This window comes from Sorex araneus, chromosome X, assembly GCF_027595985.1.
Source record: "Sorex araneus isolate mSorAra2 chromosome X, mSorAra2.pri, whole genome shotgun sequence".
In the NCBI taxonomy this organism is placed as follows: Eukaryota; Metazoa; Chordata; class Mammalia; order Eulipotyphla; family Soricidae; genus Sorex; species Sorex araneus.
In genome coordinates this window covers 324,553,777-324,572,640 of record NC_073313.1, presented here as the reverse complement: position 1 = coordinate 324,572,640, position 18,864 = coordinate 324,553,777, and the positions used below count along the sequence as shown (strand labels likewise).

At 41.6% G+C, this 18,864-nt stretch overlaps 1 protein-coding gene across 4 annotated transcripts in view; it reads left to right on the top strand.

The window, feature by feature from the left end:
* The window catches only part of USP34 (ubiquitin specific peptidase 34), a 248,212-nt gene that overhangs the window by 25,675 nt on the left and 203,673 nt on the right, over positions 1 to 18,864 (top strand). For 3 of the 4 annotated variants that reach the window (XM_055121529.1, XM_055121528.1, XM_055121532.1), the window contains exons 2-3: positions 4,869 to 4,956; positions 12,620 to 13,040. In XM_055121529.1, coding sequence (XP_054977504.1) covers positions 4,869 to 4,956; positions 12,620 to 13,040 — 509 coding nt within the window. Of the gene's footprint in view, positions 1 to 4,868; positions 4,957 to 12,619; positions 13,041 to 13,876; positions 14,054 to 18,864 lie in introns of those variants that run through there. The other variant, XM_055121531.1, reaches the window with a different exon arrangement.

Here is an 18,864-nt window from a genome sequence, read left to right as displayed (position 1 = left end):
CAGTTTTTTCTTTTTTGTTTTTTGAGCCACATCCAGCAGTGCTCAGAGCTTACCCCTGACTCTGTTCTTAGAGATCACTCCTGGCAGTGCTTGCGGGACCATATGGGGTGCTGAGGATTGAACCTGGGTCAGCCACGTGCAAGGCAAACGTCCAACCCACTATACTATTGTTCTGGCTCTTGTAACAGAATGTTTCTGGTGGAATCTGCTTTCTAGATAAAGAAATGTATCTTGAACAGAGGTCAATAATACTACCTCTTTTCAATGTACTACTTCTTTTTTTTTTGCTTTTTGGGTCACACCTGGCAATGCACAGGGGTTACTCCTGGCTTTGCACTCAGGAATTACTCCTGGCGGTGCTCAGGGGACCATATGGGATGCTGGGATTCGAACCCGGGTTGGCCGCGTGCAAGGCAAATGCCCTACCCGCTATGCTATCGCTCCAGCCCCCGTCAATGTACTTCTTTTTGTTTAACTTCTGTAGCTTGATCTCCTATACTGACAAATAGAGGTTAAAAATCCTATTATTATATCATATTACTGATCCTTAGAAGCTTTCAGTCTTTCATCAAGTATTTATTGACTGGTTGCAGAGTTCTGCTTTGTCAAACCTTGACAGGATATTCTTGACTTTTTTTTGGGGGGGTTATATGTGAAAACAATGGAATGAGTTGGGAAGCTATGTTGGTGTGCAGGAGATGACTGCCTTTTTTCAGAATGTGCATTATTATTGGTGTGCCATTTGTACTGTTTTTGGTGGTTTGGGTGCTTCCCAAGCAGTGCTCATAGACCCTGTGGGCCACTTCTATACTTCCACTGACACTTGGCTAACTGGGCTACATAGTTTATTTTAATACTAGGACCTGAGGATGTGATGCTATCCATATTCTGCTTGGGTACCATGAGGGCCACCTTGCTGTATGGGGCCCTCCAGGAGTACACTGGTGACTTGAGAGTCCATGTAATGATGACACTTGAACCTAGCTTGCACACACGCAAGGCATGTTCCTTAATCCCTGTGCCATTTCCCTGCTCCATATTTGTATTGACTTTTCTTCTTTGTTTTTGCAACATGCCCTGCTGTGCTCAGGGCTTATTTCTGACTTCTCATGTAGGAATAACTTCTGGAAGTGCTTGGGGGGATGATCTGGGGTTCTGTGAGCAAAGCAAACAGCATACCCACCATATTCTCTGGGCCCCTACTTTTATTTAGTTTTAAATACAGGACTATGTGCCTAGGGTGCCGCAATGATGTTTAAGGGCATCTAGGGGTGCTGGGGGAAGGAGAGGGAATAAGGAGTTGGGTAATTTATGGTTGCATGTTTTTTACCACTGTAGCTGTTTCCTTGGTTTCTCTGTATTCCCTTCAAACATAAATGTAGAATACTTTAATCTCTTTTCAGGTTTTTGTTTGTTTTGTTTTGGGGCTGCACCCGGTGGTGCTCAGGGTTTATTCCTGGCTCTGCATTTAGGAATTAATCCTGAGTACCATATGGGGTGTTGGAGATAAAATCTAAGGCAGCCATGTGCAAGGCAGGTGCCCCACTCACTGTAATATTGCTTTGGCCCCTCATCTATCCTTTTTTGATGTCTGAATTCTTAGCATTCCAGTCTCCATTTAATGATCACAACCTGGATCATTCTTTCCTGTCTCCTCATTGTATTGTGGGTTGTGCATATTACTTGCTGTACAATGACCTACTTAAATTTTTTGGCATTTATCACTGTGCGCTCTCTCTCTCTCTCTCTCTCTCTCTCTCTCTCTCTGTTTTTGGTTTTGGGGCCACACCCAAGGGTGCTCCAGGTCTTCTCCTGACTCTGTACTTAGGGAGCACTCCAGGCCGGCTTCTGGACCTGAGAGGTGGGGGTCAAACCTGGGTTGGGAGTGTACAAGACTAGCACCTTCCCTGCTGTACTATCTCTCAGGCCCCTCAATATATATTTTTTTGTTTTGGGCTACAATGGCAGTGGTCAGGGCTTACTCCTGGCTGTGCTCAGGGATCACTTCTGGTAGGAGTTGGGGGACCATATGGGGTGATGATATTGAACCCAAATCAGCAGTGTGCAAGGCAAACATCCTACCCACAGTACTATTTTCTTTGGCCCTGCACAATGTTTTTTTTATTCATTTACCACCTCTTATTCTGCCTCTTGTAGACTAAGTTTCATGAGGTGGGGACTGACTTAATTAAGTTTAATAAATCATGATATATCTAGTTCCTAGCATATAGAGTGCTCAGCAATTTTAATTTTATTTTTTTGGGGGGCCACACCTGGTGGTGGGCAGGACTTACTCCTAGTTCTGGACTTACAGTTTATTACTGGTGGTGCTCAGGGGACCATACGTAGTACCAGGGATTGAACCTGGGCAAGTGCCCTCTATAGTATTGCTCTGGCGCTCAGAAAGTATTAATGCATATGTGATAACTACCAGGTACTGTGAAGAATTTTTGATTTGGGGGTAGTGGTCACCATCTAGCGGTACTCAGGGTTTATTCCTGGCTCTGTACTCGGGGATCATTCTTGGCAGGATCAGAGGAACATTTAGATTGTGGGGGATCAAACTTTGGTTGGGTACATGCAAAGTAAACCCTCTGCTATACTATCACTCTGGCCATGATACAGTGAGAATTTAAATGTAATACTGTTTTCATTGGAACTGGAGATTTTTGTCTTCAGTTTACATGAGATGAGGGTTTGGGGCAAGGGGGGCAGTCATCGGGACACAGGTGGAGGGAAAGTGGGCTCTCGTGATGCTTGTGGTGTTGGAATGATGTGTACATGAAAAGTTAACAGTATTGTAAATCCTAATGCCATCAATATAATGTTTCTTTAAAAAGTACTTTTAATCCTGTCACGTGGGATTTTATGTCTAAGCCTGGAGTAAGCAAACTCTCATGTGATCTGGCCAGCTGTTTTTTTTTTGGGGGGGGGCAGTGGGTGATCTCAGGGCTTACTCCTGGCTCTGCACTCAGGACCCACACCTGGTACTCAAGGGACTGTATGGGATTCTGGGGATTGAACACCGGTTGGCTGCTTGCAAGGCAAATGACCTGCACACTCTTCTTTATCTCTGGCCCCATCAGCTGCCTTTTTTTTTTTAAATATTACTAGTTATATACTACAGATTTACAGGCTGTTTTAAAGATATAACAGAAGAACTGCCTAGTTGTAACAAACTATATAGACTCTGAAGCTTAAAATACTTTCAGCCTTTGTAGAGAAATTTGCCAGTCCTTGCTTTTTGTATAGCAGATTTCATTGAAACAAACAAGATTTTATTTAGACCATTAGCGAAACTGTGTATCTATACACTTTCTCTTCTGGTCTATAATTTTAATAATTAAATTAAAAATTTTCAGTTTGTTTTTTGGGCCACAGTTGGCAGCGCTCAGGTCTGACTCCTGGCTCATGCTCAGGAATGACTAATGGCAGAACTAGCACATACAGGATGCCAGGGATTGAACCTGAGTTGAGTGTTTGGCGAGCATCCTACCTGCTATACTATTGCTCCAGCCCATCTGATCTATAATTTTCTTCTCATGGTAGTATCTATTGTTTATGATATGTTAGTTATGGTATAGTCAGGCATTTGAAGAGGGCATTTAACACTTGTGTTAGAAGTTTCAGGGCTAAGGAAGGAAACTCGAGGATACCCAGAAATACCAATGTTGGTAATTTAGGATGCAGTCGCTTTCTAGTAAGACTGGGAAAATAATTGAAAGGGGGTTGTCAGAAAATAAATACTTTGGAGGTCGCCCCTGTGAAGAAAGTTAGGATTTCAGCAAAGAGGAGATGCTATCTGGCTACTAATTATATATCTGAAAGTAGTACCATGGAAGTGGTTCTTGGAAGCTGGAGACTGGAAATCAATGCCTTTGTGGAGTGAGGCACTCTTAGAACTAACAAGTACAAATCTGGTCTTTCCTTTTCTAATAAGCATGAGAGGTCAATTTTTTGGACATTAACTGGAAATAAAACTTAAAGATAGTGGGCTAGAGTGATAGTATAGCAGGTACAGCGTTTGCCTTGCACACATCCAACATGGTTTGATCCCCAGCATCCCTTATAGTCCCCAGAGCACTGCCAAGAATAAATCCTGAGTGCAGAATCAGGAATAATCCCTGGGTGTGACCCAAAAAAGAAAAACCAAACCAAAAGGTACCAGAAACAAACAACCCTAAAGCCCAACAACTTTAAGCTAGACCTATCACAACTTCAGCATCACAAATATTAAAAGAAAGGAGGGTAGAGTTGGAGGTGAGGTATTACTGGATTAGTGGCCAGCGTTAATTAATTGCTAGATTAGTTGAGGTAATACCAGATTAATTGCCTTCTCCCCAAAATTACATATATTAGAAATCTTTATTGGAGTTGGAGTAATAGTACAGCAGGTTGTGCACATGCCTTGTATGTGGTAGATCCGAATTTAATCCCCTTCATCCCCTACGGTCCTGTAAGTACTGCCAGGAATAGTTCCTAAGCATTACTGGGTGTGGCCTTTCCCCTCCAACCCACCCCCCCATATTGTTCCTTAAGCTAAATTAAATTAATCAAGATTTAGTTTGTTTTATTTATTTTTGGACCATGCCTGGTGGTTTTCAGGGACCACTCATAACTCTGTGAGGGCTTGGAGGACTATATGTGTTGTTAGGATTTGAGCCAGTGTTGCAGCTGCATGCTAAGCAAGCAACTTAATCTTTATATTATTTTTCAACCCCAGATCAAAATTTTGTTTTCTTAGACAAAAGTGAAGAAGTAGTCTCAGAGTATTTGCATTTGAAAAAAAAGAGGCCTTCTAAAATGTGGCTTTACTATTGTTTTGAAATTATTCATAATTAAAAATAACTTTTTCTATTTTATTTCAGTATCGGATATAGAAGGTGGTGATGGACTGCAACTCAGAAAGGAACATACACTCAAAATATTTGCTTATATCAATTCTTGGACACAGAGGTATGATGCATCCTTTAATTTTGGGGGGGCTAGGGACCACATCCAGTGGCACACACAAAAAAAAGTAAAAGTAAAGTTACTTTAGGAGTTACATATTTTTCTGTTTTGGTGCTGAAGATGAACAAAGTATTTTGCAGATGTGACACAAGTTTTCTAATACTGAACTACACCACTGGCCTTGGGTGTTAAATTTTATTTTGTTTTTGGACTATACCCAGTGGTGCTCAGGTCTATAATCTTTTTTTTTTTTTCCTTTTCTTTTTGGGTCACACTGGCTGCATAGGGGTTACTCCTGGCTTTGTAGTCAGGAATTACTCCTGGAGGTGCTCAGGGGACCATATAGGATGCTAGGAATCAACCCAGGTCGGCTGTGTGCAAGGCAAATGCCCTACTCGCTGTACTATCACTCTAGCCCCCTCAGGTCTAAACTCTTGGCTAAGCTTAGGGATCACTCATGGCAGAGCTCCAGGGACAATATGGGGCACCAGGAATCAATCCCGTCAGCTGTTGTACTATCTCTTCAGCCCTTTATATTTTATTTTATTTTGGGCCACACTTGGCAATGCGCTGGGCTTACTCTTGGTTTTATGCTCAGGGATCACTCCTGGTAGTGCTCAGGGAACCCTATGGGGTGTGGAACATAGGTTGGTTGTGTGGAAGGCAAGCTCCCTACTTGCTGTACTATTGCTCCAGTCCCTTACCCCCCCCCCATACTTAATTGTTTTTTATTATTAGTTTGGACCAGAATATGTTCAGGGGCTATTCTGTATTTTCAGGGTTGCTCTGATGGTGCTCAAACCAGGATTTGACTGCATGGAAGGCAGTGATTAAACCCTGTATTATCTTTTTGACCCAGGAGTTATGTTTTAAATTGGCATTGGTTATCATCAAATTTTCTAAGACATAGGGATTTAGTCAATATTAATTGGCCATTTATCAATATTTAGTAAATCTTTTATTTAACTTACTCATATAGTCATTCATAGGCTTTTTTTTTGGAAAGGGTTGGGGGAGCACTTGGCAATGCCCAAGGCTTACTCTTGCCTCTGCACTCAGGAATCACTCTTGGTGGTGGGCTTGATGGACCATATGGCATGCCTGGGATAAAACTGGCAGTGTGCAAAGCAAGTGCTTTACCCACTTAGGGCCTCATTTTTTTTTTTAAACCCCCATTTTTTTTTGTTTTTTATTTAGCCACATCTAGTAGTGCTCAGGGCTTATTCATGCCTTTGTAGGGATCATTCCTGGTGGTGCTGGATAGGAGGACATGGTTGATGGCTATATCCAGGGATAGAACCCAGGTTAGATGCATGCAGGGCAAGCACCTTAACCCTTGTACAATGTCTTCAACCTCTCATTCATGGGTTTGTTTATAAGATTAAAAAAAAAAACTTTTAGAAGTTCAATAAAATTGTTTTATTTCAAGGAATTTATAGAAATATGAGACAAGAGGAGCGAGAATGAGAGGAGATAGGTAGGAGAGAGGAACGCGATAGAGAAAAGAGAAAGAAGAGGAAGATCTAGTGGAAAGGAGAGAGGAAGGAAGGGAGGGAACGAGGGAAAGAACATGGATTTTTCTTTTTCTTTCTTCTTTTTTTTTTTTTTTTTGCTTTTTGGGTCACACCTGGCGATGCACAGGGGTTACTCCTGGCTCTGCACTCAGGAATCACCCCTGGCCATGCTCAGGGGACCATATGGGATGCTGGGATTCGAACCCGGGTCGGCCGCGTGCAAGGCAAACGCTCTACCCGCTGTGCTATCGCTCCAGCCCCTCTTCTTCTTTTTTTTTTTTGGTGGGGGGGGGGTCATACCCGGTGATGCACAGAGGTCACTTCTGGCTCTGCACTCAGGAGTTACCCCTGGCGGTGCTCAGGGGACCATATGGGATGCTGGGAATCGAACCCGGGTTGGCCCCATGCAAGGCAAATGCCCTACCTGCTGTGCTATTTCTCCAGCCCCCAAACATGGACTTCTTGAGGGGAGAAAAACATCCAGAGAACATATTTCAGACTGAGATATGGGCCAGTGTGTTTTAGGTTTTTTTTTTTTTTTTTTTTTTGATGGGGAGTGGGGTCATTGGGCCATACCTGGTGCTGTTCAGGGCTTCTCTGGCTCTATAATCAGGGATTGCACTCGGGGGACCACATGGGATGCTAAATATTGAACCCAGGTGTACTGTGTACAAGGCAAATGCCTTATCCACTGTACTCTCCTGCTCCCTTCTTATTCCTTTTATTTTTTATTTTTAATTCCTTTTTAAGTTAAACCAATTTTTGGGGGATGGGACATACCCTGCAGTGCTCATGGGTACTCTTGGCTGTACATTCAGGAATTGCTTCTGGCAGGCTTGGCAGACCTTATGGGATACCAGGGATTGAACTCAGGTCGGCTGTTTGTAAGGCAAACGCCCTACCCTCTGTACTATCACTGACCCCTTCTTAGTCCTTTTGAAAAAGTGTTAGGAACGTTGTAATCAGTGATCAGTGAACATGTTATGTATATGGGAGGATGTGAACATATGTTCTCAGACATATGAGAATATTAGCGCTTATCAGAATAGTTTATTTTCAAATAATTATTATAATATTCTTTGTTATGTTTTTTCTCAGTAAAATTAGAAACTTGAAAATTAAGAGTTTGGGGCCAAGGAGATGCTTCCTGTACTAGAGTGCATGTTTTGCATGCAGGTGGCCAGGGTTTGATCCCTGGCGCTGCATGGTTACCCCAGTCCTTGGTGAAATCTCTGGCAAAGTGAGGAGTTGTCCCTCAGCACCGCGAGTTTTGGTCTTCTCCCAGAAACAATTTCTCAAGTACCACTGTGAGTGGTCACTGCCCCCATGACCCCCCTACCCCCAAATTTACTTGCCATCATTTTAACATGTCTTTTCTGAATTTCAGTTAAAATCATTTTTCCTATGTTTTTTTTGGCCAGTGTTCAGGTGTTAATTCTGATGTAGGAGTGATCCCTGGCTTGCTTGGGGAACTATATGAGGTGCCAAGGATTTGAATCATAGTATGCAGCATGCAGAGCACATATCTTTACCTTCTGTGTTATCTCTCTGGCCCCCAGCTGAATTTTTTTGTTTGTAGCATCACCATGAGATACAGTTACAAAGTTGTTCATGAGCTGAAATATTTTTGACTCAGTTGATAGTAGTGGTTGTAACATAGATGATCGGATAAGTTATTATGAAGCTTACATTTTATTGTATTTTATTCCCCAGTTAAACACTGGTTTGCAAAGTTGTTCATGATGATTTGTTATTTGCATTCAATATTCCAACAGCAATCCCTCCTGGATCAATTATATCTAATGATGCAAAAGCAATACTAATAATCTAATGTTTGTGACAGTGGTAGAACACATATAAAGTGCTTAGGGGTTCCTACTGGCTCTGCACTGAGGGATGACTCCTGGTGGGCTCAGTGGATCATATAGGGTGCTGGGATCAAACCTGGGTCGACCACATGTAAGGAAAGTGCCCTATGCACTGCATTTTCACTCTGGCCCCCCTCATTCTTTGTTAGTTTTGGGGCCACATCCAGCGATGCTGCGGGATTACTTCTGGCTTCATTCTCGGGAATCACTCCTGGTGTGCTCAGGAAATTATATCAGATTCTGTGTATTAAACCATTTGTGGTACTGAGGTTAGATTTTGGTCAGCCACATACAGGTCAGGTGCCTTACTTTCTTTATTATCCTCTCTGCATCACCCCTCATGTCCCCTATTTTCTTTTCTTTTTAATTTAATTTTTGTTAAATGTAGGAGTACTGCTATTTATTCAGCCACTGATTAAGCTGACTGAAGCAGACATGAACTCCACATTAAAAACAAAAAAATTTTTTATTGAATACCTGTGAGATAGACCTTCACAAAGCTGTTCGTGATTGGGTTTCAGTCATACAATGCCATCCCTCCATTAGTGTACATTTCCCACCACCAGTGTCCCCCATTTCCCTTTCACCATCCCTTAACACCCCCTCCCTCCCAGCCTCCCTCTGTTTTTGTGCATATGGTTTGCAGTACAGGTACTAAGAGGTCATTGTGTTTGTTCAGGGCATTCAGTATTTTTATCAGTACGGTAAGGCTGGAGTAGCTTTTTAACTGTGTAGCAGTTTTGGGGTGCGGATGTGACTGCTGAGGCTTCTGGAAGTATAGGGAGGTTGGGGGAGGTAGCCCATCTCAACCCCAAGAAAGCCTGGAGATTTCAGTCACAAAACCCACATGCCTGAATAATCAGTAGATTATATCTTGGTGAGTTCTGTCCTGAGATGGTGCAGTAAGGCCAGGGGCATAGTGGTGCTTTTGGATTGTGGGAACAAGCGGCTGCTGGGGGCTCTGCTTGGGTGGGAACCAGGCTGACTTGCCCCCTTTTGATTTACCCTGATCTGGTCAGCCTTGCCCCCATCTGCGATTAACTGTGGCTTTTGATCTCTTTGGGAATTTGTTTATGGGTCTCTGAAGCAAGGCCAGTAGAAGAGCTTACATGGTGGCTCTGCAGTTGGTTTGTGGGGCTGACTGCCAGTGCTACCAGGAATATAGGGAAGGTAGCTGACCTCAACTCTGAGAAAGCCTAGAGATTTCAGTCACAAAATCTGCATAACCAGATTTCCAGCAGATTTTATCTTGGTGAGGTGTGTTCTGAAATGGTGGAGTCAGGCTGGGGGTATGGTGGCAATTTTGGATTGTGGAAGCAACCAGCTTCTGGAGGACTCTGCTTGGGTGGGCACCAGACTAACCCCCTGTCCCCCTTCTCCTATTTACCCCAGTATGTTCAGCCTTGTGCAGGTCCAAGATAACTGCAGCTTTTGATCTCTTAGGAGATTTATTAATGGGTCTCTGAAGCCAGGCTGAAAAATGAGCCTGTGTAGCTGAGCTGGAAGTGGTTTGTGTGCGTGACTCCCACATACCGAATTTTTGGCTGTTTAATTTCTCAGGAAATTTGGTCCCAAGTTGTTGGGGTCCTGCCAGAGGCACAGTGGCATTTTGCGGGTATCAGGAAGCCTGAAGCACTATCAGGCTGCTGATGTACTTGCCCTGCAGGTACAGGTTCACCTGCTGGCGGCACCATACCTCCATATTTTCTTATTAACATGAAATCTTTGCTTACGAGTGTATTTTTTTTTGAATTTTTTATTAGTGAATCACCGTGAGGTAGTTACAGACTTACAAACTTTGGTGCTTGCATTTCATTCATACAATAGTCGAGTGCCTACCCGTCCACCAGTGGCTTTTTTTTTTTTTTTTGGTCAAGTTACTCTGATGCAATTTTATGATTTTACAATGAAATTGTAATACTTTGATAGTAATTTTGGTACTTAAATGATCAAATATATGTACATGTCAGCTATTACATTTACACCTAGACAAGTATATACACTTAATTCCTGCATACGTGACAAATAATGTATGATGAACTGGAGCCGTACTACAGTGGGTAGGGAGGGTGTTTGCCTTACATGCCATCAGCCTGGTTCTGTCTCCAGAATCCCATATGGTCTCCCAAGCCTGCAGGGGTGATCCCTGAATGCAGAGCCAGGAGTAAGTTTTGAGCACTGCCAGGTTCCCCCCCCCCAAAAAAAAATAAAATGAAAAAGATGTATGAATGTATAGGGGTCATTATAACAAATGACCTTTCTTGGGGGCTGGAGCAATAGCACAGCGGGTAGGGCATTTGCCTTGCACGCGGCCGACCCGGGTTCGATTCCCAGCATCCCATATGGTCCCCTGAGTACCGCCAAGATTGATTCCTGAGTGCAGAGCCAGGAGTAGCCCCTGTGTATCGCCAGGTTTGACCCAAAAGCAAAAAACAAACAAACAAAAACAAAAAACAAATGCCCTTTCTTTCAAAATTATTAAATGGTTATTTTATATTTTGTGAATTGTTAAATGAGCCTTTGCGTTTTTGTTTTTGATCACACTATGTGGTACTTAGTTTATTTCTGGCTGAGTACTCAGGGTGATCTCATTCCTGGAGGGCTTGGGGGACTATACGGGATGCTGTGGATGGACATCAAGTTGGCCATGTGCAGGGCAAATTCCATACCTACTGTACTATTTCTTAGGCCTCATTGGGTTTCACCGTTTAGGAGGAAGAGTGTCAAAAAATTTGTGGTTACATTGAAAATCTGCTGCATCCATGGAAACAAAGTTATTTCTGAGTTATTTGTGATGGGGTTTTATTAATTTTTAGAGTTGTTTGTTGATCTATTTGGACTATAATGTAGATGTTTTTATTTGTTTTATTACTGGGTACAAATTGTAATAGTTGCTTAACTGTTACGATCATTGAATTATTGTAAACAAGTGATTCTATGTATATTATTTGCTTTCGTTGATTCACTAGATCTTTTGAGTATCTGTACTATGCCAGGCATTATGCTACTAGCTGAGTATGTCTAAGGGAACTAGATTTGTGTGTCATATTTACTCTTACTGTTTTAACTGGAATGTGTACATATGTATGTAATCTGTCAAATATGAATATGATAGGAACAAGTAGCCTTTAAGATAAAAAAGTTTGTGTGTTTTTGGGCCACTCCCAGTAATGCTCAGATGTTATTCCTGACTCTGCACTTAGGAATCATTCCTGGTAGTGCCTGGGCGGCCATATGGGGTGCTGGGAATTGAACCTAGGTGACTTCCTGCAAGGCAAATGCCTGTCTGTTCTACTAACACTTTGGCCACCAAAATTAAAGTTGTGGGGGTGGGGAGAGACCACACCCAGCTGTGCTTAGGCTTTGTAATCAGGGATTACTCTGCATAGGGCTCAGGGAACCATATATAGTGCTGGGGATTGAACCTGGGTTGGGCCTTGCAAGGCAAGTGCCTAACATGCTGGACTTTCTCTCTGTCCCCAAGCAGATAATATTTATTTATCTTTAACTTTTTCTTTTTCTTTGTTGGAGGGTGCACACTCAGGGATCATTCTTGGCAGGGCTCAGGGAATCATATGGGCTGCTGGGGCTTTAACCTGGCTCGAGTGCTGCAGGGCAAACACACAACCCGCTGTACTATCTCTCTGGTCCAGCAAATAATTTTTAAACTAATGACTTTTACTAGTTGAAGACAAAACCACCTTTGCAAAGTAGTTTACTCCAGTAATAAGGTATTGTATTTAGATAGTCCTACTACTTATGAAACATTACATGCTCAGTACGTAGAAAGTATTGATATATGTCATAGCTTGTGTTAAATACTACTTTTCGATAAAAGAATAGAACATCCATAGAATGAGAGCTGTTTGCCTAACATTGGGGACTTTACTAATTGAAGTACTGTGGTTATTTTTTAATTTTTAAAAATGTGATGATGTCTCTGTCTCACTTATTAATTAATTTTGGTTTTGGGGCCACTCCTGGTGGTGCTTAGGGGTTACTTACGGCTCTGCACTCAAGAATTACTACTGGCAGTCCTCGGGGTACTGTATGGGATGCTGGGGATTGAATTGGGTTGGCCAATTTTAAGGCTTGCACTCTACCTGCTGTACTATCATAGCCCAGGCACCATGATGGTGTCTTTTTAAATTAAGATGCTATCATCTAAGCAAGGAGGAAATAACTGAAGTCTATAGAAAAAATTAATATTTGTTGTCTTTCTTATTTAGATATAATTGCCTTTTTTGGAAACACCAATTAATTAAAATTTTTTTTATATTATAGGCAATGTCTATGCTGCTTCAAGGAATATAAGCATTTGGAAATTTTTAACCAAGTAGTGTGTGCACTTATTAACTTAGTGATTGCTCAAGTTCAAGTGCTCCGGGACCAGCTTTGTAAACATTGTACTACTATTAACATAGATTCTTCTTGGCAAGATGAGAATAATCAAGTGGAAGAGCCACTAAATACAGAAAGAGAATGTAATGAAGGAAATAAAGAAAGACAAAAATCAATAGAAAAAAAATCACACTCTACAAGAATTTGTAATCTGACTGAGGAGGAATCTTCAAAGAGTTCTGATCCTTTTAGTTTGTGGAATACAGATGAGAAGGAAAAACTCTTACTATGTGTGGCAAAAATATTTCAAATTCAGTTTCCTTTGTATACTGCTTACAAGCATAATACTCATCCAACAATAGAGGTATGTAAAAATAGGCATCATGAATTTTAATAACACCATGTCATAATTATAATGGCAGTCTCACATGAATAAATATAAAGATGTTTTTGATGAAAAATTTAATAAAAATAAAAATTGTTATTAAAATTTTAGTGTTTCCAGACTATGTACCAACTTGGGTAGCATTTGTTCAGTATTGCTATTAAGGCAAGATCTATAAATTAAACTCAGAAAAATTGAACTACTATGATGTAAACATTTTGCCAGTGTTGATCTTTGCTCTGGTGATTGTGACTGTTTTATAATGGTAATAATTGTGGAAACAGAAGCATATAGAACTTTAAATGTCATTCTTAGAAACATTGATAACTTGAAATATGCTTTATTGAGAACAAAAAGCATAACAAATTATTTTTAATTAGTTCGAATACTATTTTCTTTTGTAAGATGCTTGACTTGTTTTGTTAATGATAATTTATAAATCTCTCCAATTACTAATTACTTAAGATTTATTTTGATAACTTCTAAAAATACATAATGTGAACAATTATGTGGTCATGTATTAGTGACTCAAAACAACAGTGATTATTTCTCATGATTTCATGGATTGACTAGGTTGGAGGTTTTCAATCGCTGACCCACAAAATGATGCTGGTCTGCAGGTTTAGTTTGAAAACCACCTGACTAGGCAGTCCCTTTGTTGATTTTTCATGACTTTACCAGAGCATTTGCACTTACTTTGAGAATTGATGGGCATGAGGGTCTGAATAGTCTCACTAATGTCTTGACAGTTGGTGTGTGTTTTTGTTGATGGTTTCTTAAGATTTTTTTCCACGTGGCTTCTTATTCTCCACTAGGGTCGACTGGCTTTTTCACGTGGTAGGTTTAGCATTGATTCTGGAAGGCACAAAGGGGAAGCTCTAAGGCCTCTTAAATTCCTGTTTCTGAAACCACATTCTGTTGGTTGAAGCGTTTCACAAGGGCTGCCCAGGTTCAAAGGGGGTATAAAGTTGACTCTGTCTCTGGGAGGACAGGTAAAGTTTTATTTTAAACTTTATTACTGCTTTTATTTTGGTAGTTCCAGGGTTCGAACTCAGACACATATGTAGTTTAACACTGAGCCATTTTCCTACCCTCATTTTAAATTTAAGACTTTTTTTTGGTTTGGTATTTGGTAAACACCCAGTGGTGTCTGGGAGCTACTCCTGGCTCTGGGTTCAGGAGTCACTCCTGGTGATTCTCAGCAAATCTTATGTGGTGCTGGGAATTGAACTCTGGGGTTGACTTCATTCAACGCAAATGTTGTAACCCCCAGTATTAACTCTCTCTGACCCACTCATTTTAAACTTTTTCTGTTAATTTTTAGGACATACCTGGCAATGCTCCAGGGTTAGTCTTGGCTCTGCACTCAGGAATTACTCCTGGCAGTGCTTGGGGGACCATAGGGGATCTTGGGGATTGAACCCAGGTCAGCTGTGTGCAAGAAAAATGCCCTACCACTGTATTATCGCTCTGGCCCCACTCATTTTAAACTTAAGGGTATTGATCTTCAGCCACCGGTCCACAAAAAGTGCTGGTCAATAGGTGTAGAAAGGGTGAATGCTTTTCCTACATATCCTGGAATGGTAATTAGATTCATACACACCCCTTTGAAAAAAAAATCTGCCTATATTCTTCTCTGTTCTTTTTTTTTTTTTTTTTTTTTTTTTTGCTATTTTACTGATTTTTGGGCCACATTTGGCTGTGTTAAGTAAGGGATTCTGGCTCTGTGTTCAGTATCATTCCTGAGGATGCTGTACTGTCTCTTTGGCCAACTTTGCCTATTTTGTCTAGCTATTCTGTCACCTTTGTATTGACTTGTGTACACTGTTTTCTTCATTAAAAAAATAATAACCATAAAACAACCCTTATGAAATCCAACGAATATTTTCTTATTTGCAGTTACTGCATAACGTACCAGAGTGATAGCCTAGTGGTTAGGGCACTTGACTTACATGCGATTGACCTGGGTTTTATCCCTGACAATCCATATGGTTCTGAGTGCTGTCAGGACTGATTTCTGAGTACAGAGACAGGAATAGGCTTTGAGTATTGATGACTGAGGCCCGAAAACAAAAAAGTTTTTGCATAAGACTTAAATGAGATATTCTGTATTCTAGAATTCTTTTACTTTTCTCCTTATATCGAAACATATTTAAAGATCTTAGGATATAAGATAATAAACGTTACTTAAAAAAGTCATCTTGGGGCCAGAGCGATAGTACTGCATTTCAGGCTTTTGCCTTGCACGTGAGTGACATGAGTTCAATCCCAATTACCCCATATCGCCCCCACAGCACAGCCAGGAGTAATTTCTGAGTACAGAGCTAGGAGTAACCTTTGAGCATTGCCAGGTGTGGCCCCGAAATTTAGAATCATCTCAATCCTTTATTGGGAGGGCTGGGGTTTTGGGGCCACAACTTGTGGTACTTGGGGAAAGTTCTAGAGTTGGGGATAGACCCAGTAGCCTCCATTTGAGGCATATTCTTGGCTTCAGAACACTTTTTTAACAAAGGGAATCCATTCCTTTCAATTTGGAAAATTTAGAAACATCATGTAGATTGTGTTTTGTTATTGTAAATTGATAGTTGAAAGATACTCCAAATAGTGTGGTTAGGTTAGTTGTGAGGTTCATGCAATGTTTCAATGTTTCTGAAAAGTACTATTCCATTAAACAATTTCTTAGCATATTTAGTATTGCTATGGTTCTGTTGCTGTTTTGTACCTAAAATCAGTTTGTGTTGTGGACATTTTTTTAATGATTTTTTTTTTCTTTTTGGGTCACACCCGGCAATGCACAGGGGTTATTCCTGGCTCTGCACTCAGGAATTACCCCTGGGATGATGGGAATCGAACCTGGGTTGGCCGCATGCAAGGCAAACACCCTACCTGCCCCAATTTTCAAAAATGTTAATCGTGTAAATATAATATAGTCACTTTATTCTATACTTTTTTTTTTTTTTGGTTTTGGGGTCAACCCAGCAGTGTTCAGGGGTTATTTACTCCTGGCTATGCTCGGGGGGGGGCATATGGGATGCCAGGGATTGAATCTGGGTTAACCACATGCAAGGCAAATGCTCTACCCACTATCACTCCAGTCAGTCTACATAATTTCTTTGGGATAATATGCGTGTTTGTAAGGATTATCCATGTATTATTTAGTTGAAAGCAATAGTTTCATAAGATCTTTTAGGTTTTTAAAATTCTTAATATGTTTATTTTTAAAATAAACATATACAATTTTTTATTCTTTTTTTTGGGTCACACCTGGTGATGCACAGCGGTTACTCCTGGCTCTGCACTCAGGAATTAATCCTGGTGGTGCTCAGGGGACCATATGGGAAGCTGGGAATTGAACCTGGGTCGCCCGCTTGCAAGGCAAACGCCCTACCTGCTGTGCTATCACTCCAGCTCCCAAAATTGTTTTATATACATCTATATTTTGCAGTATTCTATGTAAGGATACTTTGTTGTAATCTCTTTATTCAGAAGGTATATATGTTCCTTTTTGTTTTATTTTTTCTTTTGGGGAACATACATGACAGTACTCAGGACTTAATCTTGGCAGTGCTCAGGGGTTCAGTCTCATATCGCCTGCTTTCAAGGCAAGCACTGTACCTTCTCTCTGGCCCTATATATTCTACTTTCTAAAAAGATTTTTAGTTTATTTGGTTTGTTTGGTGATTTTTGTTGTTGTTCATACATGGTGAATCCCAAGGCTTACTCCTAGCTCTGAACTCAGGAATTACTTCTGATGATGCTTGGAGGACATCATACGGGATGCCACGGATTGAATCTGTGTTGGGCATGTTCAGGGCAAGTCCTATCTCTCCAGCCCTTATATGTTCTGTTTTATTTTTATTTTTTCATTTTTGGGCTACAGCTAGTGATACTCAAGTCTTACTCTTGGGTCTGTGTCCGGGGTTCACTTCTGGTGGGCTTCGGGGAACATACAGGGTGCTCAGTATTGAACCTAGGTTGACCATATGCAAGGCAATTGTCCGACCTACTGGGCTATCTTTCTGGCCCCTCTCCTACTTCTTGGTACACTCAGTTCTGTAGCCCAGTTCCCAATTTTGTTGCCTTTGGTCTTTGATATTCCCTTATACTATGTTTCTTTATATGTTATATCTTTACTTCTCGCTGATTTCACTCAGCATGGTAACCTCCAGTTCCATCCACATAGTGACAAATTGCATGATTTAATTTCTCTTTCTCTCTCTTTCTCTCCTTTTTTCTCCCTTCCCTCCCTCCCTCACCTCCCTCCCTCCCTCCCTCCCTCCCTCCCTCCCTCCCTCCCTCCCTCCCTTTATTTCCTTGTCACATCCAACAATGCTCAGGATTTACTCCTGACTCTGCATTCAGGAATTATCCTGGCGGTGCTCAGGGGACCATATGGGATGCCCAGGATTTAACTCGGATCAGCAGTGTGCAAGGCAAACTCCTTACTGTACTATCGCTCTGCTCCCCCTTTTGTCTTTTCTTATAGCTGAGTAGTATTCCATTTTCTGTATATACCAGTTTCTTTTTCTCTTTCTTTTTTTTTTTTTAACATAGGAGTACTGCTATTTATTCAGCCATTGATTAAGCTGATTGAATTGGGCATGAACTCCACATTACTTTAAATTTTTTTTCTTTTTGGGTCACACCCGATGATGCACAGGGGTCACTCCTGGCTCTGCACTCAGGAATTACCCCTGGTGGTGCTCAGGGGACCATATGGGATGCTGGGAATTGAACCTGGGTTGGCCGCCTGCAAGGCAAATGCCCTACCTGCTGTGCTATTGCTCCAGCCCCACTTTTTAATTTTTTTTTTTTTTTGCTTTTTGGGTCACACCCGGCGATGCACAGGGGTTATTCCTGGCTCTGCACTCAGGAATTACTCCTGGCAGTGCTCGGGGGACCATATGGGATGCTGGGAATCGAACCCGGGTCGGCCGCGTGCAAGGCAAACGCCCTACCCGCTGTGCTATCACTCCAGCCCCCACTTTTTAAATTTTTAAAATAATATGTAATTGAGTATATTTGAGATCGATCATTACAAAGCTGTTCATAATTGGGTTTAAGTCATACAATGATCTCTTACCCATCCCTCCGCCAGTATACATTTCCCACCACCAGTGCCCCCTGTTTCCCTCTACCATCCCCCAAAACTTTATGCCCAGTCTCCCTCTATGGGAAGCACTTTCCTTCTTCCTCTCTCCTTTTCCTTTTGTGCATTATTGTTTGCAATACGGGTGCTAAGAGGTCATCGTGTTTATTCAGGACATTCAAGTATTTTTATCAAGTATTTTTATGAGGACAGTAGCCTGGATTAGCTTTTCAATTGGGTGGCCACTTTGGGGTGTGGATGTGACTGCTGAGACTTTTGGAAGTACAGGTAGGTGGGGGAAGATAGCCCATCACAACCCCAAGAAAGCCTGGAGATTTCAGTCACAAAACCCGCATACCTTTTCAGTAGATAATATCTTGCTGAGGTCCGTCCTGAGACTGTGAAATCATGCCAGGAGTATGGTGGCCTGTATGATTTTATTATTTTTTTTATTATTATTATTTTTTTGCTTTTTGGGTCACACCCAGTGATGCTCAGGGGTTACTCCTGGCTCTGCACTCAGGAATTACTCCTGGCGGTGCTTGGGGGACCATATGGGATGCCGGGGATCGAACCCGGGTCGGCCGCGTGCAAGGCAAACGCCCTACCCGCTGTGCTATCGCTCCGGCCCCAAGGCCTGTATGATTTTAGATTGTGGAAGCAAGTGGTTGTTGGGCGCTCTAATTGGTGGGCCCCTGGCCAACCCTTCCCCCT